This window comes from Rhinolophus sinicus, linkage group LG04 (assembly GCF_036562045.2).
Source record: "Rhinolophus sinicus isolate RSC01 linkage group LG04, ASM3656204v1, whole genome shotgun sequence".
Lineage (NCBI taxonomy): Eukaryota > Metazoa > Chordata > Mammalia > Chiroptera > Rhinolophidae > Rhinolophus > Rhinolophus sinicus.
The window spans coordinates 156,583,903-156,607,646 of NC_133754.1; the positions used below are offsets into that span (position 1 = coordinate 156,583,903).

General features: G+C 40.5%; 1 protein-coding gene and 1 non-coding gene across 3 annotated transcripts in view; one reads left to right on the forward strand and one right to left on the reverse strand.

The window, feature by feature from the left end:
* The window catches only part of KIF24 (kinesin family member 24), a 55,945-nt gene that overhangs the window by 6,630 nt on the left and 25,571 nt on the right, over positions 1 to 23,744 (reverse strand). For both annotated transcript variants that reach the window (XM_019734378.2, XM_074330651.1), the window contains 7 exons: positions 23,025 to 23,122; positions 19,330 to 19,545; positions 14,541 to 14,628; positions 7,310 to 7,431; positions 6,397 to 6,502; positions 4,974 to 5,045; positions 3,093 to 3,202 (listed from right to left, as the gene is read on the reverse strand). In XM_019734378.2, the coding sequence (XP_019589937.2) occupies positions 3,093 to 3,202; positions 4,974 to 5,045; positions 6,397 to 6,502; positions 7,310 to 7,431; positions 14,541 to 14,628; positions 19,330 to 19,545; positions 23,025 to 23,122 (812 nt within the window). The remainder of the gene's footprint in view (positions 1 to 3,092; positions 3,203 to 4,973; positions 5,046 to 6,396; positions 6,503 to 7,309; positions 7,432 to 14,540; positions 14,629 to 19,329; positions 19,546 to 23,024; positions 23,123 to 23,744) is intronic.
* TRNAV-AAC (transfer RNA valine (anticodon AAC)) lies at positions 17,672 to 17,745 on the forward strand. Its single transcript has one exon. It is a non-coding gene; the product is annotated as a tRNA-Val (tRNA).

The following is a 23,744-nucleotide window of genomic DNA, read 5'->3' on the forward strand; positions in this document are numbered from 1 at the left end:
AAACCACCTCCTTTCAGGCTTCTCTGAGAAAACAAGTTTCCTCAAACCTGCTCGGCACTTCAGGAAGCAAAAGCCCTCTGAAAATAAGCAGGCTAATTCCATTAAAGGGAAAAGGACGTGTCTGTCTATCCGAGGGTTTCTCAGCCTTAGCACTAGCGGTATGTGGCGCCAGAGACTTCTTTGTTGCGGGGAGCTGTCCTGTGCACTATGGGATGTTTAAGGGCATCCTGGGCCTCTACCCACGAGATGCCAGGAGCACTTCTCTGCAGCCACGACAATCGAAAGTGTCTCCAGACACTACCAAAGGTCCCCAGGGTGGCAAAATACTCCCCGGATAGAGAAATAGAAAACTATGCTCTATTCCATAAGGGAATTTTAGAAAACATAGAAAAATCCAGAATTAGGTCTCTGTTAGGATTCAGTTGCCAAGATTAAAGTCTCTTACTCTGTGATACTTAACACAAAAACACTATAAGCATTAGAAATTACAAGGAGACATCAAGTGAAAATGTGACTCTCTGGTGGTCACACCGATTCTGCATTAAATCTCCTAAGAAGGAGCAGTACTTCTGCATGGGGACTCCTGGAAAATGTCTTTTCCATTGTTTAATCCAATCCTCAGTGGAGGCCAAATGACCTCTCTGGCCATTTCTGAAAACCAAAAGATAGTAAATCTGACACTGAAACTTGATTTAAATCTTTTAGGTCTGAGAGGAAAGGCAGGCAGATAACAGCTAAGCAAAGAGATGCAGCATGTGACTAACGACACATGAATTGTGTCCACGGGCCTTTGCTTTGGTGTTGCAGTAAAGCAAGCACACAAGGAATGGGCTGAGAGGTGCCACAGCAATTCTAGTTGGTTCCATTACCAAAAACTCCTGTCACTGAACTCTCTTCTGATATACCTGTTAGGGCTCTGGCTGGAACTTTATTTTTGGACTATTTAGCAACATTTTTCAAGTATGTGGAGAGATGAAAATTTTAAATCAGAGAGAGGAAATTTTAAAATAAGCAATAAAATCATCTTCACTCTGTGTATGCATAGATTGTTATCTAACATTAATTAGGCCTCATTTAAGCACATAAAAATGGCTTTTATATTTATTTTCAATAATTTATCAGGCTGCTTTGAATGGGAGATATTTCTATTGTATTTTTCTATTTTTTTTAAACGAAAATTATTTCAAATAATTTCTCAGTTGTACTCAATACATTCCCCTATGAGAAAGGATTATTTTCAATCTTCCTTTACTGAGCACTGAGAGGAATGTCTTGTTCTCTGCTCCTAATGATGACGTTCAAGCAGTTGATCTGATGTGGTGATTTGGGGACTGGGTGGGGTTACGACTGTTGAAGCTGGGAAATGGATACATGGCGGAAAAGAACTTTAGGATATATTGCTTTTTTAGAAACAATTTTTGATCATCCCATGTCTTCTATCTGATCTCAGTTTGTGAGGGAGCTACTTTCTTCTAGCAGTGCTAGTGTGCTGGTATTAGGAAACTGGTAATAAAGGAAACCTCCTTCAGGAAACTTATGTGGGGGACTATTAATGTTACTACTGTTAAAGTTAACATATACTACGTGCTGGGCGTGGCGCTAAGCCCGTCATATACATTACTTCATTGGTTCCACAAAACTGTTATATGAGGTAGGTGCTCTTTATTATCCCCAATGAGATAAGGAAACGGGCTCAGAGAACTTGAAAACTTGTCCAAGACCACTCAACTAGCTAGTGGGGGAGGCAGGTACTGGCCCAGATAGTCTAACTCCAGAGCCCACTTTTTTTTCAAAGTTAGTTTTTTTGGTACGTATGTATGTATGTATTTAATTAATTTATTGGGGGGTGACATTGGTTAGTAAAATTATATAGGTTTCAAGTGTACAATTCTATAATACATCATTTATACATTGCATTGTGTGCTTACCACCCAGAGTCAGTTCTCCTGTCACCATGTTTTGACCTCTTTTACCTTCTTCTATCTCCTCTCCTCCCTCCTTACCTTCTGGTAACCACTAAATTGTTGTCTGTGTCTGAGTTTTTGTTTTTCTTGTTCATTTGTTGCTTTCAGTTTTATATGCCACGTGTGAGTGAAGTCATGTGGTTCTCAACTTTTTCTGTCAGACTTATTTCACTTAGCATGATAATCTCAAGATCCATCCATGTTGTTGTAAATGCAGAGTCTACTCTTGTAACCACCTTGTAAACTACCTCTGCTATTGAAATGAGATACGGTACACAGAGGGCCTTACTCAAGTCCCGACACCAGGAGGAGCACCTCCTTTCATTCACAAATATTTACTGTACATTTACCAGGTACAAGCACTAGCTGGGCAGAAGAGATACAGTGGAGAAAAAGATAAGATTCCTGTTCTCATGGAACTTAGATGATAGCTCCTCTTTCTTTCTCAATGAGTTTCATAAAATGCCATGGATACTCGATGCTTCAACAGTAATGAAAAAAAAACAGGTTTCCCTCAAATAGTTTGTTAACCTTGGAGGCAGCTTCTGGGAGACTGAAGAGGAGGATGTAAGACAGGACCAGGCAGCAAAGCAGCTAGAGGAAAAGATGGTAACGAGAGCATCTTCACCCACCGCAGGAAACACATGACCACAGGGGAAGAGGTACCAGGTCTGCCACTAACTCCCAATGAGCCCTTTAAAATTCCTGTCCTGCTGTAGGTCTGAGTTTGTCCTTCTGTACCACATCTGGGTTGGTCTCTTCTAAGTGCTTCTGCCTTGACAAGTAGTATGTATTCTATCCCTTAAAATTAGGGCTGAGGCTAGTGGGAAGAAAGCCTCACTGAGCCTTCCACTCTAGAAAAATATTTCAACTCCCATTAGCCACTTGAAAACAACTGCTGGAATTATCTCTTGAATAAGGGAATGTGTTCCTCTTGTCACATTCACACTTGTAAAATGGCAGGGCCTACCAGGTCACATTTTTCAAATGACCAATTGCACAAAACCCTATAGTAGGATCACTGCCCCAAGAACAGACTTGTGGAGTTCAAGGTCAGAACTCTGTTCAAGGTCAGATCTCTGTGAGTATGGAGACACACACACGACCTGCCACCTGCGGGGTACTCACCGGTCAGCATAGCGCAAGGTATTCAGAGTGTGCTCGGTGGCCACGTGGCTTGGTGAGATGTTAGCGATCATGCAGGTTTTGGCATTGCCGATAAAAGAGTCTTTCAGGACCTGTCCGACAGAAGGCAGGCCAATGAAGTCACTAACAAAGGGCACAGTGACTACTAATTGTGTTCAGGACACTGGGCCATAGTCCCCCCCGTCTACAAAAAGGCAATCCATAAAAGAAGAAACACAAATAATAAACACAAAAAAAGGTACTCACTTCACCACTAATCAAGGAAATGCAAACAAACCATTACAAAAACAAATACTTTTTTCATCCATAAGATTAGGAAAGACTCATGATACCCTGCCCTCTTAGGGTCTAGGGAAATGGGCACTCTCATACCCTGCTAAACTGCCCATGTACCGTGTTCCATGAACTGGCACAAGCTTTTGGGAGGGCAGTTCGGCAATATGTATCAAAATGCAAAAAATGTGCACACTACTGGTTTGGCAATCATGCTTCCAGGACTTTATCCTAAAGAGATAATTTCTTAATTGATCCAAATAAATAAATAAATAAAGTACACACAGAATATTCATTACAAAATAATTAATAATAATAAAATTTGGAAAATCTAGGAGTCTATAAACAGGGAGCAAACTAGATAATTGTAAACTGAATACAATGCAACCATTAAAAATAATTACGTGTATCTGTAGTTAGGTATGTGGAAAGACCTAAAACTATCTTAGCGTGATTCCAGCGTGATTCTTAGCGTATGATTCCAGCCCTCTGTAAGTGGATCTATGTGTGTATGTAAGGGCAGAGAGATGCCTGGAAAGACGTTCACCAAAAAGTAACAGTGGTTGTCACTTCAAAGTGGAATTTTCAGGTACCTTTCACCATCTACTTTGTACTTGTATGTATGGTTTATTATTTTTAATTAAATAGGAACACATTTTTCTGGGGATGGGGAACTTGTTTTAAAAAATAATAGAGCAAATGTTAGAATCAGGACTAAATCACCTGTAAGAAGGTTTTCCTAGGTCCCTGGTTGAAATCATATTTGAGAAGATGTGATCTAACCCATGAATCACCAACTCTGCCTCGTAGCTACGTTACTATCCTCGCCTAGACAGCCCTCTACCTAGTCTCTCCCCCACGGTGCACAGGACTCGGTGAAGAAAGGAACCAGGGGCACCCATAACTGTCTTCACAGCTGGTTGTACCTAGGCAGACCTCTCTCCATGGGCCACTTTTCGGCAGCCGTTACAGATGCTGACTTATTGGTGTTTTCTGTTAATAAATATGAAACACATTTTTATGGTAGAAAAGCAGAAGGAAAAAAATTACCTATAGTTCTACCACTCAGAATAATCAGTTAACAAATGCACTCTTTTTCTGGGTTTTTTTTCCCCCATTTCATATTTTTAAACTATAGGTCTTGATCATCTTCCCCGTCAAAAATCTATCTCATTCTTTTTAACTACAGCCATTATTTTTTGTCTTGAAACACTGGTCTAAGTCTTACAGCTAAGAAAGTACCAAGTATAGCTATGTCACGCCCCCTTCAAAGGCTCAGGGACTCCACTAAATCAACAAGGTTTCTTTACATTAGATATAAACGGAAAGCTGTTGGGTGATGACCAGAAGAGTACTGCTACCCCCTGGGGAAGCTGGCCACCTCCTACTGCATGTATCTCTGCCTGAGGATGCCCCTCTCTCCTCCTAGACTGAGAGCACCTGGAAGGAACACGATTCCTCCCCCTCTCTTCCCCTTTCTCCATGCTTAGCATCATATCTTGATGGCAGTGGATGCTCTGCTGAATGAACAAATGAAGAAGGAACAAATGAGTGAACAAGACTGAACACAAAGTTCACATTTAACTTTACCTGAGTTAGTTTGCTTTGCCGGAAGGGAGTATGGGTGTGTTCCTGATCTAATGCCCGGATACATTCCTTCAGCTGCAAACAACAAGCATAGCAAACGTCACTTGCAATGAGAGAGTAACAGATCTAACATTCAAAAGGACGTCAATCTTCCAAAAGGAAGTCAAAATGCCCTGGTAGCTTTTTGTTCAACAAGAAAAAAAAATCAGGCTAGACTGGAAAGCATTCTGTGCTAGCTGTGCCTAGTTAAGGGCCCCCCCAACTTAAGAGCTGTGATCCTAGGACTAGCCCTGATAGCATGGAACAGACAAACCCAGGAACCTTCCCATGGGGCCCAGAGTCTAAGCTTATGTGGTGGCAGTGATGGCTTGCCAACTCCCTTTTTCTCCTCTTCTCACATTCTTCCCAACTATAGAAGCACTTAAGTAGAGAAAATATTAATACCATTCCCCCACCTCCCTGCTCACATGTGCACATCTATAGATGTAGATTCAAGTATAGATTCAAATATAAGCTGTCTGAACAGGGCAGGAGAAATTCCAGAGTCAGAGCTGGGAAGGAACTGAGAAATCACCTAGGTCTACCTCCTCATTTTAAAAAAGCAGGAACTGATAGTCCAGTAAGAAGCAACGGATTGAGCCTGGAGCTGAGCCACCAGTGGGCGGCCGGTTGGCTCAGTGGTTAGACTGCGGTGCTCGTAACACCAAAGTCGCTGGTTCAAGTCCCACAGGGGCCAGTGAGCTGCGCCCCCCACAACTAGATTGAAAAAACAACAACTTGACATTCTGGAAAAACACACTGTTCCCCAATATTCCCCAATAATTAAAAACAAAAACAACAAAAAACAGAAAAAAACAGAAACTGTGGCCCAAAGGCAAGAGCATGTCACTTGCTCCTGGGCAGAGCCCCTCAAAGAAGTGTGCAGAGGACATCACCAGCGCCATTACAGACCCAACATGCAGACCTCCAGGGGCTACGGGGGGGACGGGCGGACATGACGAGAGAGGAGAGACCTATTTCTGAGCCATGCATCTACACTAAAAGTCAGTAAACAAAAAGGAAGGGAGGAAAGAGAATGCAAGAAATCCTTGGAAGTGCCAGTGCTGGGAGTTCACCAAAAACAGGTAGGCAAGCAGCCTTGAGAGTCTGCTGTGGCTGTTCTTGGCTGCAGCCATAGATGCCCGCAGCTAAACCCCTCTATCTAAGAATCTGCAGGGTATAAGATGGTATGAGAAAATTTCCTTTTTTTTTTTACAAATCAATCTAATAGCCCCAAACTTTAACACTGGGAAAATTCTCCGGAACGGATGAATAGGTAACCAAAATCTGCCCCTGAGTTATACCTGCACCGTATATAGTCTGGCTGCATGTAAGGAGGGGCAAAATCTCACAAGGATTTTTAGACTAAAGCTTTCAAACAACTTACAGCCAGAAGACTCTGGTTTATTTCTGCACCTTCCATCTTTGTCTGTCTGTCTGAGTCTCTGGCATCTGCTGCTCTTTCACTGCCGGCCAAGTCAATGAAAGAAATCCTACAGAAAAGACACAAAGCAGGAATGACTTCTTTGAGGCTTTGGTTTATTTTTACATCAGTCAGCATTTTGTGACGGCCGGAAGAAATTAACACTGGCCCATACTCAGGGAAAAAAAGATATTACTGTCAGCTTTCCAAAAGCATCACAAGATTTTGATCTGTCCGCTGCTGCTGGCACTGTTCACCCAGACACTTCCATTGGTTTTAATCATTTGTGAGAAAGTATGACAAATTAATAAAACATTCTTCCCATAAGGCTAAACGACCACAATGTAAATCACTTAGGGGGCCACTTAGATAATTAAATAGAAACTTTTGTGGGCTGCTTTCCAACCAAAAAGAAAGAAAGAAAAAGAAAGAAAGACTCATTACTCAGAGGTGAGATAGGCTCATCCATCAGTGCGGCAGCGTTTGCTAAGATAGTACCAGAGAAGCAATGAACGTACCCGATTGTCTTATGGCTTCTTTCAGGAAGGATGGATTAATTTTCTTTTTTTTTCTTTTGGCCTGTAAGCTCTCTGAGATGCATTCCCTGCTCTTCCTCCGCTGATATTGTGTTTCACGTTAGAAGCAATCAATGTCCCTCTTAATAACTTAGGGTTGACCAACAATAGGTCATTACTTCATGGTTAATCAACTGATGGCACTTTAGTAGAATGATTTATTTCAGGGCTAACAACTCTACTCTGTGTCCCTGAAATAAAGAACTCCATGGTGGCAAGGTGTCCTGTTGTTGATAACACATATTTCAAAGTCACATTAGGGAAAGGCAGACAATGTAGTTCCCTGCATACTTCCAGCTCACCTGCCAAATGCCCTCTTGGCTGAATCTTTGATCTGAATCTGGATGACAGCATGGGAGCGGGAGGAATCCGCGTTAACGCCGGTGGCCCCGGTGCTGCGCTCCTTGCTGCCCTTCAGGATCACCTGAAATAAAATCCGCAGGGTGACTTCCCCGAGGAGCAAACAATGCCCACGGCTCCTCAGAGTTGGCTCAGTGCAACGGGGACCAGACATGTAACTTTGTCGGCACACTGCCGTTTTTTCCTTTCATGTGGAAAGCTGCCTAAACACTAAATCATGCAAAGTAAGTACCCAACAGCAATGAAAACAATGTGGAATACTAATCTTAGGGTAGAACATTCAATAGCTCAAGAGCTAATTTACTTCTTGATCTCATGTACTCTTTTTAATATCTTTGATGCATTTAGCCTGACTAAAATCCCTAGGGTATAACTTGGCTTCAAAGCAAGGTCCCATAATATCCATCTGTCTTAGTAACTAACGCAAAGGACAGAAATGTGCATCACAGAATGACTGATCACATCCACCTGCTGTTCCACCAGGATGCAGTCAGTCATAAGGGGGACCAGGCCTGTTATGTGGGAACATGGAAGTGAGTTGTCGCAATTGCTATGAACCTATGATTTCTTTTGAGACCAGTGCCACTCCAAATGGGAGTAAAGACTAACCTGGGTCCGTCTGGCCACAAGGGAATGGGGGAGAGGCGGGAAAGCCTCAGGATTGGCCTCTAGCCCCTGAAAACACAACCATATATGAACACGTTGCCCTGATTTTGGAGAGGAGGAGGAATGTTGATTTCTGAGAATCAAAAAGATGAAGAACTTTAAAAATATTATTTGATAAAATCCCCACAACAGCCTAATGTGATATCAGTGTGGTTATTATACCCAGTTTACAGCTGAGGAATAAACTCAGAGGTTAAGTTGCAGAACAGCTGTTGCAGGGCAGAACCAAATTCCATATCCAGCATGTATGACTCCAAAGCCCATGTGGTTTCTACTACACCATGGGGCACTGATGATAAACGCACTTACAGTGCAGTGAATTAAGGGTAAGGAAGTCCTAGCTATTTTTTCTCAATCTCTCAGAATTTTAATTTATAGCGTATTAAACATAGCTACAGTTTTAAAATTAAGAGTCCAAAAGTTGAGAGTCAAACTTCAACAATAGGCCACAAACTATCTTAACAAGTAGGGGCTTGTGCTTTTTAAAAATTTAACTAGTAATGAGTTCCTCTATGGCCTGAGCAATCGTTGTGTTTCTAAAGACTATCTGTAGGTGAGATTTCAAATTATATTTTAAAATCAAATTTAGAATTATATTTTAAATGCACTCATTTTGTAAATGGCTTGCTAAAAGTTGAAAGGGACTATCTGATGAATCCTTTTGTAAGGAGAAGATCCTGTTAATTTATAAAACTGGGCTATCAACTGCATGAATAGCACGTTGCAGCTAATCAGAAAAGTTAGACCAGTGATCCCTTTTACTGGGTGTGACAAATGTCAAAGAAAAGCACTGCTAACTAAGCTTGGATGCTGGCTAGGTCACTTAAGGCCGTATCTGTGACTGAACCATCCAGTTTAAAGGCACTTCCTCATCCTGGCCTCTTCCTATGGCTCTGACTTCATGCTGACATGGATTGGGATGCAATGATGATGGATCATCTTAGATTTGCATTGTTCTTTTTATCAAATTTTTCTTTTTTCATTAGAAAAGTAAGACATGCTTACTGTAGAAAACTTGGACAATATAGGAAAAGTATAAAGAAGAAAACCTACTCCTCCCATAATCCCAGATTCTGGTGTATTTCCTCCTCGAGTTTTAGGGTTCTCACAGTTTTGTCTTTTACAAATCCCATGATGAGACAGGAGAGATCTTTTAAATCTCTACATTTGTGTAAACCGTATGCTTGATGGATAATGGAGGGATCACAGAGAAGTGACTTACCCAAGGTCACATAGGTAGAATGGGGTCAGGCTAGGGACAGAAGCCAGGTGTCCTCTGCCACATGTGAATAATGACGCTACTTCTGCTGGGACCTAGTGAGAGCTCAGAGAGGCCTCAAGACCACACGTGGCCAGGAACTCTGGATACTGACAGGAAGCTGAAAGAATGGCCTTGTGGTGAAATTCACCCCCAGGGGAGTCAAGAAAGATTGGCTTCTGGGGTTCTATTACAGAGTTTTGCACTTGGCTTTTCATTGCACCTTGCCCACCATAATGTGTTAGGTACCTGTGAGTGTGCCTCAGAAAACCTACTGTGGTGAGGTAACCTTTCCTGACTAAATGCCTATTCGGGAAGGCATGAAGGAATTTCTGGTCCTTGGACCAGTTTCCTCAGCTTCAGTAGCAGTCTGCAATCACCACACCTTTCAGAAACTGTGGAATAAAGTGCTGAACTCTGAGGAGTAAAAAATGAGGCAGTTTGTGCAGATCATCAGACAAACTTTTGTAAATGACTTATAACTGAAGTGTAGCAGTTAAGAAATTGGAATCTGAAGTTAGACTGTCTGGATTCACATGCCAGCTCTGACATATGGTTGTGTGAACTTTTGCAATGTGTGGACACTTGCAAATCACTTAACTTTTTAGGGCCTCATTTCTTATCTATAAAATGGTAATCTCATAGGTTAAAAAAGATAATATATGTAAAGCACTTAGTACCATGATTGGCATATGGTAAGTTTTCAATAAACATTAATTTTTTAAAAGATACTAAAGAACTAACATCTCCATGTAAACTTCGAAAACGAATTATTTTTCACAAATGTAAAACAATTAGTTTCATGGGGAAATAGAGCTTTATAGATCAACATGAGAGTCCACGGGCTCCCCAGTACAAATGAAAAAAAGAAGGAAAGACAGGAGGGAAGTAAGGAGGAAGGGAGGGACGGAAGGAAAGAAGGAGGGAATAAAGAGGAAAAAAGACAATCTATTTGGGGGACATGCAAGTCCACGAGTAGAGCAAAATTAATACAACCACTAAAATTAAAATCACTAGGCTCCTGGTTTTTCTCACGACCTCCTTAAATTCCTCCTTCCATAACCAAAGTCTTATCAGGCAAGTTTCCAAATCTAGGCACTTTAGACAAAATATGTTACGTAAGTAGGGAAATGGGGACCTACTATAATAGAAAGTAGAGACAACTGTTGAATTCTGTGGCACTAGGAAACACTGAGGGACTTATAAGAATAATAGATGTGACAAACTGAGCTAGCATCACAGTGAGCATTTTGTGTATGTTATCTCATTTCCTTCTCTATCACCTGGCCCAATCATCTACTATCATCCACATTACAGGTTCAGAAGAGTAAAGGACTTTTCTCAAGGATACACAGCACTGGGACCCAGCTCCATCTAGTTATAAGGGTTTAATCACTAAGCTTCCTGCACAAATACAAAGCAGGGCTCCAAGCACTTCAGTAGGACAGGGACTGTGTATAGATTAAGTATCACAGGCATACAACTGAGCCTTACCTAGGGGAAGCTCCAGCTCTGCAGGCCTCTGCTACCAATTACAGCCAAGGCAATAAAACATGAAACAGATTTATTAGGAGTCTGGGAATGGATACCTAAAAGTACGTGAAATGGCTGTAGGAATGACTTAAAAACCTACAAATCTCTACAACTGAAAAAAATGCCCATCAATTGCGTGACAGACAAAATCTTGATTTCAAACCTGGATGAGTTAGTGAGTCCTGTGTGAGGGCAGGGAAATCCTGGTGCCTGCATTGGTAAGACCAGGTCATAAAATATACCTGGTAGGAGAAACTCCCTGGAGAACAGACAATCCCATGTGAAAAATAAAGCTACCAGTTGTGAGGCAGGTGACAAGTGGCCATGTCTCAGTGAGCCTGAGGGTGATCTGTGAGGATAACACTTGAAGGTGACACCTGAGGGTGTCACTTGAGCAAACACATGGATGATACCTGAGTGAGCATTAACAGTGACACCTGAGATAGTGAAAGTGTGACATCTGAGTTAGCAAGTGCTATGGTTTCGAGTCAATAAATGTTTATGAGGGTAATCGTGTCAACTTTCCACCTTGATCTCAGCTGGCTCCCTTCTTGTACAACCTCCCTCATGTGTACTACAGACTAAGGGTATCAATGGCGATAAGATGCTGACCAACAAGAAACTTCTTTCTGCTTTTCTTAGGAAATATACCTTAGGATAGAGCAGTGCCATGAACTCTTGCAGGGTGAGAGTGTGATTTGACACCAGACTGCCCATTGGCACAGTTATGGCCCACAGCCAAGGAGAAGGGACTTCCTCTTAGTTTTTGCTCTTTCCCCATTCAATTGGTTTAATATCCAGGGACAAAGGCACCATGAGAACCAACTCTCTTGAAGCTCCCGGCCAAATGAAGGAATGGCTGGGAAAAGTGGAGGCAAGAGGACCACTGGGAACAGGTGTATAAGAAATAATTTCCTTAGGAGTCCACTGTGGAGGAAGCTCTGGACAGATAAGAATGGGCAGAATCCGGGTGGCTGGGTGGCTCAGTTGGTTAGAGCGCGAGCTCTGAACAACAGGTTGCCGATTCCATTCCCACATGGGCCAGCGAGCTGTGACCTCCATAACTACAGTGAAGACAACGAGCTGCTGCTGAGCTGCCGAGCGGTGGCCAGATGGCTCAGCTGGTTAAGAGTGTGTGCTCTCAACAACAAGGTTGCTGGTTCGACTCCCGCATGGGATGGTGGCTTGTGCCCCCCCCTCCCGCAACTAGATTGGAAAACAACAACAACAACAACAACAAAACGGCAACTGGACTTGGAGCTGATGGGTCCTGGGAAAAAAGTACACTGTTCCCCAATAAAGTCCTGTTCCGCTTCCCCAATAAAAAAATCTTTAAAAAAAAAAAAAAGAATGAGCAGAGTCTAAGGGAGCTCCTTCAACATTTCCCACACACTTTTGCTCTGTGCCTGCACTTGCAATCACAAGAAAGAGGCTCTTGGCTCTTAGGTGACCCTCTAAAACAGCCACACTCAGGTGCTATCCTCAGGTTTTGGATCCTAGGACTCAGGAATCTAATAACCACTATACTGTGAAGCTGATTTTAAAAGTGAGTATCGTCAAGTACCCAGCCTGTCCTTCCAGCATTTTCCCTTTGACTCTGGCCAGGCTTGTTGGATATACTAGAATGACTATGATGGCTGCATGTTAGAATCACCTGGCAAACCTGTAAAATAACCACTTTCACACATTGCTCATGGGAATGTAAAAGGATGCAGCCACTTTGAAAAACAGTTTGGCAGTTCCTCAAAAGTATGACCCAGCAATTCCACCCCTAGGCATATACTCAAGAATACTGAAAACATAGTTCCACACAAAAACTTGGTAATATTCATAATAGCCAAAAAGTGGAAACAACCTGTTCATCAACTGATAAATGAATAAATGAAGTATGTCGATACAATAGAATATTATTCAGCCATAAAAAACAATGAAGTACTGATACATGCTACAACATGGATGAACCTTGGAAACATTATGCTAAGTGAAAGAAGCCAGAGACAAAAGGTTGCATATTGTATGATTCCATTTATACAATATAGCCAGAATAGGAAAATCCATAGATAGAAATTAATGGTTGCCAGGCACTGGGGGTGCAGAGGAAATAAGGTAACTGGCTAATGGCACTGGATTTCATTTTGACGTGATGAAAATGTTCTGGAATTAGATAGTGGTAATGGCTGTACAACTTTTTGAATACACTAAAAAAAATCACTCAATTGTATATTTTTAAAGGGTGAATATTATGGTATGTGGATTATACCTTAGTAAGAAAATTATATTAAAAAACCACTGACGTGTATACTTTAAAAGGTGAATTTTATAGTAAGTTAATTATGTTTCAATTTAAAATAATAATACCCACATCTGGGCCTCACCCCTGAGACATTCTGATCTAACTGGTCTCACAGGGACTCAAACAAGCATTAAAAGACATGATAAATCTAGAAAGACAAGCCACAGATTAAGACAACATGCTATGACGCACAAAACTGACAAAAGACTCATGTCTGGAATTTACAAATCAGTAAGAAAAAAGACAATCCAAAAATGAGGAAAAGACCTGAACTGGCATTTCCAAAAGACAAGTTAAAAATATAAAAAGCTATTCAATTTCATTCTCAATCAGCAACATGCAAATTAAAATCACAAGATACAATTAAACACTTTCAGGTTGACAAAAATTCCAAAGTCAATAGAAAGTGCTGGTCAGGATGAAGAGCAGTGGGCTTGCTCCTGTACTTCCTGCCTGTGGGAGTGTACACACTGCTTTGGAAAACAGCTGGCACTATCCAGTGAGGTGGAAGAATGCATGTCCTCTGACCCAATCATTTCACAACTATGTGTGTATCTCCTAGAGAACTCATATGCTGTGCACTGAAATACACGCATAAGGGCACTGACAGCTGCACTGTTCAGAAGAGCCCCAAAATAGTAACAACCGCAACTGTCCATTAACAGTGGAATGGTTAAATAAATTGTGCTACGTTCCTAGGATTGAATACTAACTGAAAATAAAAATGAACAAAACTACAGCCATATGCAAAAACATAGACGGAACTCAAAAGCTTAATGCTGAGTAAAAGAATACATACAGTGTGAGTCTAATCATACAAAGTTAAAAAACAGGCAAAAACTAAGATATCATTTACGGATGAACGCATAGTTAGTAAAACTATAACAAAGAACAAGAAAGTGATTAGCATAAAAGTCAGGATAATAAGGGAGTATGACTGGGAGGTTGTACAGGGTTCTCGTGGGGTGCTGCAATGGTCTGTTTCTTAATGTGGGTAGTTGATTATGAGGGCTCTTTATACTGTACAGATTTAGGTTTCATGTATTTTTCTGTATAGTGCTATTTTTCACAATAAAAAAGGTTAAACCATTTTTTTTAAGTGAGGAAAAAAGCCCACTAAGGATCTATGTAAAGCCAGGGTTGAGGAAGGTTCACCAGAAATATATTTGTACATAAGTTAATAAATGCCCAGAACAGAAAAAAAAAAATCTAAATATTCTAAATTGTAAACAGTGGATATCTCTTATAGAAAGAGAAGCTATCCTTTTAGAGGAGGACTCACCTTTTATAAACAGGAAGTGGCGTGCTTGCCATTGCCCTTTGCCTAAGTCTGAGTCCATTATACTTGCCAGATAGCAAAATGAATTCTTTCCCTGTACTTAGGCTGCTACAGTGGGGTAGAAAAGAAGGAAGAGTTAGTTACCTCTAAGAGGAGCTCCACACTCTCCACCTGAAGTTCATGCAGTCCCACTATCTGTACCACGTGCTTGCTATCTTCTCTAGCGAAGAGTCTGCAGATGCAAGAACATGGTTGGCATGGCAAAGCTGCTGTAATAGACTTGGTTCTTGGCTCCCCAGAAACCACTCCTCCACCCCGCTCCCCCCACACCCTTAAGTAGCAGTTTTGCTTTTTAGGTGGGATTGATATGCATTCTCCCCACCTGCTCCCACACCTCCTGACCCCAGCTCTGGGCTTCAGGGATGGTCCTTGATCGTTGTAAACAAATCAGCATCTTTACTACAATTAGAAGAATGAGCATACGGGAGAGGAGGAGAACCAAAAGAAAAAAAAAAAAAGAATGAGCGTGTATCCCAGACCTATGCCAATCAGTGGATGGTGTATTCCTGGCTAGAGTGATTGGTTCAAAAGTGGAGATGGGATCTCTGCAGGTTCAGTCAAAATCAAGTCCTAGTCTCTGGTTGTTAGATGCCTGGGGATAAGGTGCTCTGTCTTTCTCTCTGGAAGTGAAAGTATGTGGCCCTGGGAGCAGTGGCAGCCATTTAGCATTCACAAGAGACAGTGCTCTGGAGTGAAACTAATACCATAGAAGGGAGACCAAAAGAGATGGCAAAGAAATTGGATCCTTATACGTCCCAGAGCTACTGGAGTAAAAAGACCCTAAGGCCTGACTGTCCTCTGCGCTTTCTAGTTATATGAATTAATGACTTCCTTAAATGCATAAGCCAGTATAAGTGAGGTTTTATTTTACTTGCAACATAAGGAATCTGGATATATCTTCTAAGGCAGCAAGGAAGAGCTGGCTCTACAATGGAATGCCTCAGGCCTGTGCGTAAGGTAATGAGTGGGTATGGTCTACCATCATCATTAAACCAGACACATCAAGAGGCCTGTAGTGAATCTATCAAAGACTCTAAGATTATCTTTCTCCCTTAAGATATTGATTAAAGTTAAGAATGGAATTCCACTTAATAGCCAAAAAAAAGGAGGGGAAAAAAAGATTTTGTCCAAAAAATTTTTTTCTTACTCTATACTTCACCCCGTTTCCAAATTTTTACAGAAGGATTGGAGGAAAACTGCTCACCAATGCCCATGATGGCTCATAAAACAATTCTGTTAGGCTTCTAGAATAAAAGGATCTAACTTTCAGAGTCATTATGCCATTCCTGAACGTACTTCCCAGGATCTAGGCCCTGAGCTCACCCCAGAAATATTCCTAATGGACAGCCCACAATAAACTGCTAGATTTTAAAATCTTATCAGCAAAATTTCTATCACTTTTTATGCAAAGGTACAGAAATAATTTGGGGCCGGCCCGGTGGCTCAGGCAGTTGGGGCTCCGTGCTCCTAACTCCAAAGGCTGCCAGTTCGATTCCCACATGGTCCAGTCCACATGGGCCAGTGGGCTCTCAACCACAAGGTTGCCGGTTCGACTCCCGCAAGGGATGGTGGGCTGCACACCCTGCAACTAAGATTGAACAGGGCACCTTGAGCTGAGCTGCCTCCGGAATGGCTCAGTTGGTTGGAGCGCATCCTCTCAATCACAAGGTTGCCAGTTCGATTCCTCAACTCCCACAAGGGATGGTGGGCTGTGCCCCCTGCAACTAGCAACGGCAACTGGACCTGGAGCTGAGCTGCGCCCTCCACAACTAAGACTGAAAGGATAACAACTTGAAGCTGAACTGCACCCTCCACAACTAAGATTGAAAGGACAACAACTTGACTTGGAAAAAAGGCCTGGAAGTACACACTGTTCCCCAATAAAGTCCTGTTCCCCTTCCCCAATAAAATCTTTAAAAAAAAAAAAAAAAGAATTAATTTGAAGATCCTTAAACTTTGGTTTCTAGTTTAAGAGGTAGACTGAGCATACAAGTCGTATATACTTTTACCTACCTTTGTCAAAGCCCCACTATTATTATAGAAAATATGTTTTATTTAAAAAAATGACAGGATAAAATCAAAACAGCTCTAAACAAACAAGAAAGGGAGCCACCAGTAGATTAGAACATTTCAGAAATCTAAGAAATGAGGAAACAAAGAGATGTTAGCCAATTAACAAGAGAAAAAAAACAAAAACCCCACACTCAAGACACTTGCAGAGTAAGTCTGGGTATTCTCTAGTGAGCCCGAGAGAAACTTCAAATCTAGGAGTTGGCATATTCCCATCCCCTTGGCTACAATTAAAGAATGCAAACATACAGGGCAATATACACGGACTAACAATTAAGTTCATGAACTTGTTGCAATGATGTTGCTAATATTTTTTTTTATATCAGAGGGATTATTCATTATGAATTTGTACCAATTGGACAAACAGTTAACCAAGTTGACTACTATTTGGAAGTGCTGAAAAAGCTGCGTGAAAAAGTTAGACTACTGGAAGGAACTTTTCGCCCACAGCTCATGGCTCTTGCATCATGACAACACACTAGCTCACACAGCACTGTCTGTGAGAGAGTTTTTAGCCAGTAAATAAATAACTGTATTGGAACACCCTCCCTACCGTGTTTCCCTGAAAATAAGACCTAGCTGGACAATCAGCTCTAATGTGTCTTTTGGAGCAAAAATTAATATAAGACTCAGTCTTATTTTACTTTAATATAAGACCGGTTCTTATATAAGACTGGGTAGAATATAATATAATAAATATAATATAATATAATAAATATAATATAACATAATATAATATACCGGGTCTTGTATTAATTTTTGCTCCAAAAGACACATTAGAGCTGATTGTCCGGCTAGGTCTTATTTTCGGGGAAACAGGGTACTCACCTAATCTGGCCTCCAATGATTTCTTTACCTGAAGATAAAGGAAATATTGAAAGGAAGACATTTCGATGACATTCAGGACATCAAGGGTAATACGATGACAGCTCTGATGGCTATTCCAGAAAAAGAGTTCCAAAATTGCTTTGAGGGGTGGACTAGGTGCTGGCTGGCGTTGGTGCATAGCTCCCCAAGGGGAGTATTTCAAAGGTGAGCATAGTGATATTCAGCAATGGGTATGTAGTACTTTTTCTAGGATGAATTTGCAAACTTAATTGTCCAACCTCATATCTGGGTCATTTATTAAAGAACTACAAAGGGGTGGCTGGTTATCTCAGTTAGTTAGAGCGTGGTGCTAACAACACCAAGGTTGTGGGTTCGATCCCCGCATGGGCCACTGTGAGCTGTGCCCTCCTTAAAAAAAAAGAACTACATTCACCAACAGCTGGATAATCTGACTGTCCCTTCACACACACAAACAAACCACACACATAGCACAACAGTGGCTTTTATTCTCATGCCAACTGTTCTTTAAAGGAAGTGGCCTCCTGACTGGAAAGGGCTCCTGATAAGGATACGGGGGCTTGGAAGAGAGGCTGTGATTAAGCTAACTTAAGGCTTCAAAACCAACACCGAGAGGATAAAAAAGAAAGCCAGCTCTTAGCCAAAGCAACCCCAGAGTGGTACCCTCCTTCATTTGGCAGCTGTGGCATGACTGAACCCCCAAAACTTAACATTCTCTGAATTGTGGCACACCCGCAAGTCCCTTTTTGTTGGAATAGTCCACAAGACGGTGGCCGGCCTAAGCCCACTTAGTGGCCTCTCCAGTTACGCTACTCAATACTCTAGTGCCCCTCTCCACTGTGTGTGTGTATGTGGGGGCTGGCCCACCCGTGCTCTCCCTACTGAACTGGAGGGGCTCTTCCACCTCGACCCTCCAGTCCCCATCTCAGTGCTTGCCTGGACCTGTGGAACTTCTACCTTCTTTTGGACAGCTCTGTAGGAGCTTGAAAACTTTGCTGGGGGCTGGTCTATTTCACTGACTTGGTTTCCCCAGTCTTCCACCATGGTCAGTCTCAACTCACTCCTCTCCAGCTGGTGTGGCTGCTCCCAACACAGCTCAGGTCTGGTTAATTCTATTATGACAACCTTTTATCCTTCCCCTTCCCCTACTTCCTCTCTCCTCCCTGTTCTCTCAGTCAGTTGATACCTTCACAACTTCGCTGCCTCCTACTCAGTTAAAGTCATCTGTTTCAACCTAAATAAAACTTTATGTCAGAAAAATACAACAGGGATTTAAAATGAGAGTTACTGGGCACATTTCAAAATTACTATATTATGTTGCAAGGGTAATAGTTTTAAGCCATATAAGAGTTAAACTCTCTAAGGCGGCTGGTTGGCTCAGTTAGAGGGCAGTGCTCATAACACCCAGGTCGCTGGTTCGATTCCCACATGGGCCAGTGAGCTGCGCCCTCCACAACTAGATTGAAAAAACAAACAAACAACAACTTGACTTGGAGCTGATGGGTCCTGGAAAAAACACACTGTTCCCCAATATTCCCCCCCCAAAAAAAAACAAAGAGTTCAACTCTCATTGAGTTTAACCTAAGACTATTGAGAGGAAAAACAAGAGAACATGGGAAACATTATTTATAGTTCTTCCAGTGTAATAATAGATTAAAAGAAGGGATTTAAGTACATGTTGGTTTCCTGACTTCCTGAAGTTATGACCTTTTTCATATACCAAAATATAAGGGATAATCTTTGGATAAATAGGATATTGATCACTTAAAAAAATACTAATGGAAAGCTAATTTACATTTTTCTCTAGCGGAACTGACAGTTTAAAAAATATGTAACTGATTCAAGAGACTCACAAAAGGGCATTAATGTACCAAAGACTCATTAAATCCTATGATTCAGGGGGACTCTGGCTTAAAACAATGATGAATAGATTCAGTTTCCCAATCATATCCAGTACCTTTTTCTTCTATTCAGGAGGTCATAGAGCTGTCCACAGTAGATTTCATAGAAGCTGATCCACACAAAGAGGGGCCTTCTTGGCTGGGACACTTCTAGTTGCCTAAAGATATCTTTGGCAGCCAGAGCATATAGTCCTGGGTTCTGGTGAGTTCCTATCATGGTGTAGGTCTTTCCAGCACCGGTCTGTCCATACGCAAAGCAAGTGGCATTGCCTCTGAGGGAAGAATAATTTGTATCATTTATACATGTTAAGAGAAATGCTAATCTGCACATAGATTTTTATGACAAAAGTCAGGTAGAAAAAGAATCCTTGACAAAATTCATGCAGTCCTTTAAGGAGAAAAGGGCTTTACATTATAAAAACCCAGGAAGGAAGAGGAAAAACATTCTCAAAGCAGTACACAAGTTTTCTTACAGGAATTTGTTATGTAACTGGTAAGACCATAAGGTAACTTTGGAAGATACAGAAACCAAGACTCCTACTAAGTGCTTTAGAGGATCCTAGAGAAGATTTTGTATTAATCCTGAAAGACGTTTGGTGAAACAATAGAGAATTAAATGTAACAAATAATAGAGGATATGATAAACATGATGGTAGTGACCACTCATATGAATATTAAGGAAACTTAGAGGTGAAATCAATGTAAGCAAAATACTTGAGGAAGGACTCATAAAAGAGCTTCTCCTAGGGCCTCACTTTTCACTTTCATCAATAAATTACTGGGTGACTTGATTTTTAAGATTCTCTTTCTAGACCTGATGTCCTGTGATTTTAAGTGAGAATCACTATTTTTGCATGCGGATAAATGTGTGCACATACTCTGTATGAGTGTGAAGAACTGCAAATAAGAGATGGGAGAGGAGAGGTGGAAGACCAACCTACAGATCACAGGATGTTTTAAGAGGAAATGGAGGCCAAGATTACCTGAGTATTCTGGGGCCCAACTATGTTCACTTTCTAAGTAGAAAGTGAATATGATGTTAGGTAGTAAATAGCTATTATAGACCCTTGAACAGGAATCACATGGATTAATGGTAAAAGTAACTACTTGGAGCAATAGAAAAAGTCTATGTACGGACACAGGGGTAAAAGGAGGCTGGAGGTAGGCAGACAGACGAATACACAGAAAGGGACCGGAAGCCAGATAGAAAACAAAGAGTGATATGACTAGAGCAAAGCAACCATAGAAGTGTGAGAATCAAGAGATGGTAACTAATCAGATTTAAGCTGCTTGAAGCAGAGACCAGTTACTTCTTACCTTTTAAACCGTGGCTCCCAACAGTGTAGGTACTTGAATACACTGGCAGAGGCAGTTAGGAAAAGGATTACAGAAGGAAAATTTGAACACACTAAAAAAGATTTAGCAGAATGAGAGTAAAGAATATCATCTACCTTATCTTCTGAACATTTCAGTGATGAGCTTTTAAAAAATTATATGGGCATGAGAATCTCTATAACACTTTACAGAATTTATAGTTAAGTAGTACTTAACTTGCAACTCTGTTATCTTTTATTGGTAATGTTTTAACATTCAATTTCTATCTTATTTTAGAAGCATACTCTTTCACAAAGCACTCTCTAGATTTGGTGTGTAAGAAACTGAACCTGAAAGATATATCACCCTTTTTAGCCTGCTCATACTAATAATTGTAAAAGATTTAAATAACTTCCACAAAACAATTTAAAAGACAACACAAAAACGGGCAAGTGAAGATATCTGAATGGCCAATAAGCATGTGAAAAGATGTTCAGTATTATCAGGCATTAGGGAACTTCAAATTAAAAACACAATGAGATACAGTTCCATATCCATTAGATTGGCTACAATAAAAAAGGCTGACAATGCCAAATATGGTGAGGATGCAGAACTGCAATTCTCATGCACTGCTGTTAGGAGTAGAAAACAGTGAATGGAAGAACCTGAGACTGGCTTTTGATATTATGAAAGTGACACACGGCAGAGAGCACAGCCTCATAGAGGATTTGATCCTACTCTTAGAAGAATGCGACACCAAGATAAGAGCATCCTAAGTGAGCCCAGTTGGAAAGATGGCTTATGCCTCGACTGAATACCTTACTGAGATCACACCCTCTACACTTGGTTTGCTGTGCGACCATCAGTTAAAAATGCTGTTCTGTGTTTATGTAGGTAAATAGTCAGACATACAATTTGCCAACAATAAGAATCATTAGTTGTAGAGAAGCACGATTATAACAAATATTTAAAAATGTAGTTGAAAATGCAAAAAAACAACAACAGTGCATGGAAAACTGCTTGATACCTTCTAATAAATGTACACCTGTGCAATGGCCCAGCAATTCCATTTCTAGGCTTTAATCGAAGATAAATGAAAACATGTCCACAAAAAGACTTGCATAAGAATGTTTATACACAGCTTTATTCATACTAGTCCAAAACTGGAAACAACCCAAATGTCAATCAACAGAATGAATAAACAAATTGTGGTATATTCACAGAAGGGAATACCAGCAATAAAAACTACAGGTACATACAGTAAGTACTAATATCAAAAAACAGAAACTCATAGACACAGACAATGGTTTGGTGGTTGCCAGAGGGTAAGGGGGTTGGGGGGTGGGGGGTGGGAGATGAGGGTAAGGGGGATCGAATATATGGTGATGGAAGGAGAACTGACTCTGGGTGATGAACACACAATGGGATTTATAGATGATGTAATACAGAATTGTACACCTGAAATCTATGTAATTTTACTAACAATTGTCACCCCAATAAATTTAATAAAATAAAATTAAAAAAAAACACATTATGCTAAGCAAAAGAAGCCAGGCATGAAAGAATATATATTGTAATGATTCTATTTCTATGACATTCTAGAACAAGCAAAACTTATCTATAGTGACAGGAAGCAGGTCAGTGGTTATATAAAACCTGGAGATGATGGTAGGGAATTAACTAAAAAGGGACACTAGAGAACTTTCTGCGGTGGTGGAAACATTCTGTATCTTGTTCCAGGTATTGGTTAGCTGGATGTATACAACTATCAAAACTCATGAAACCTGAACAGTTCTTAAGATCTGTGCATTTTATTGTATGTAAATTACACCTCAATGTTTAAAAAGTTATCTTAAAAAATAAAAGTCAAAATACTCTGGAATCAGCAACTATAGCAGGTTTGGCATTTCCTACGTGTACATGTCTACATTTTAAATATTCAACAGACGCCCATACTACCTTTTCTGTCCTATTTAATGTTTACTAAGTGTGAATAATTACTTCAAAATTTTAAAAATATAGCTATGAAAAGCAGATAAGTGATAGTCACTAGTCTGTCCTACTCCAATGAAAAAATTAACAGGACGATAGCCAGAACATATAATTCCTATTATCAAAAGTTCAAACTAACTGCAACCACTTAAACCCTTTCATTCTGAGGACTTTGATGAACTTGTCAGCTTATATTTTTCCACTACACAGAGAATCAATATCATCAGTATACAAGGAAATTTTGCTGAAAATTTCTAAATGCTTGGTAAATTCTATACATAGAGAAACGGAATTTTTCAGAAGAGACCAATTTAAATTCATTAGCTCAAAACTCAAACTCATGTTTAATTCAAAAGAACTGAAGAGCACGAGTGATATTTATTTTTAAAAGACTTATGGAAAATAGAAAATAAAAAGCAAGAAAAGCAAATAATTACTATCATACCCATTGAAAATATGCTGAATGAGTGGGTGAGTAGTCTTCATGTATACATCCCGATTGGTGCACGCCTCACCGAAAACTTCATCAAAATAAAAGACATGCTGAAAAAGAAATTTGACTTTTATAGAAAGAGGCATTTTCTGCATATTCTTCACCATTATTCTAGATAACACGTGATAAAGGTGCAAATACATTTTCAATAGTAACTGACCAGGACAAACAAAAAAATAAGCAATCAGTAACTGTCAAATGACAGGGCCTTCTTTTACTTGAGATCTCTGTAGACATATTCTTATAAAAACCAAGGTACACAATTTTTGTTCTCTCTTAAGCAAATTGATGAATATAAGAGTGAGCTAATCCTCCTTAGGTCCAGGAGAGGAACTGAATTCTATGGAGGTGATCCTCACAGCCTAGCTAGGGCTAACATATTTTAAATTTGGGGGGAATTCCTCATTCCATAGGTTATACAGCTTAACTTTTCCATTCCATAAGCATTTATTGCTCAGCTGGCAGGATGTATATTGCAGTATGCACTTCAAGGAGCCCAAAGATACAGACATTACCCTACCATTATTCTACCCCACCCCCTAAAGATGTTAATCCAAACAAGTATACAATGACTGTGAGGCAGAAAAAACTTGGGAGATTAAGTACATGTGGAATTCAAAGGGGAAACATAGTCCCTCTGATTGGGAAAGACTATATGAGAAAATGACTGTA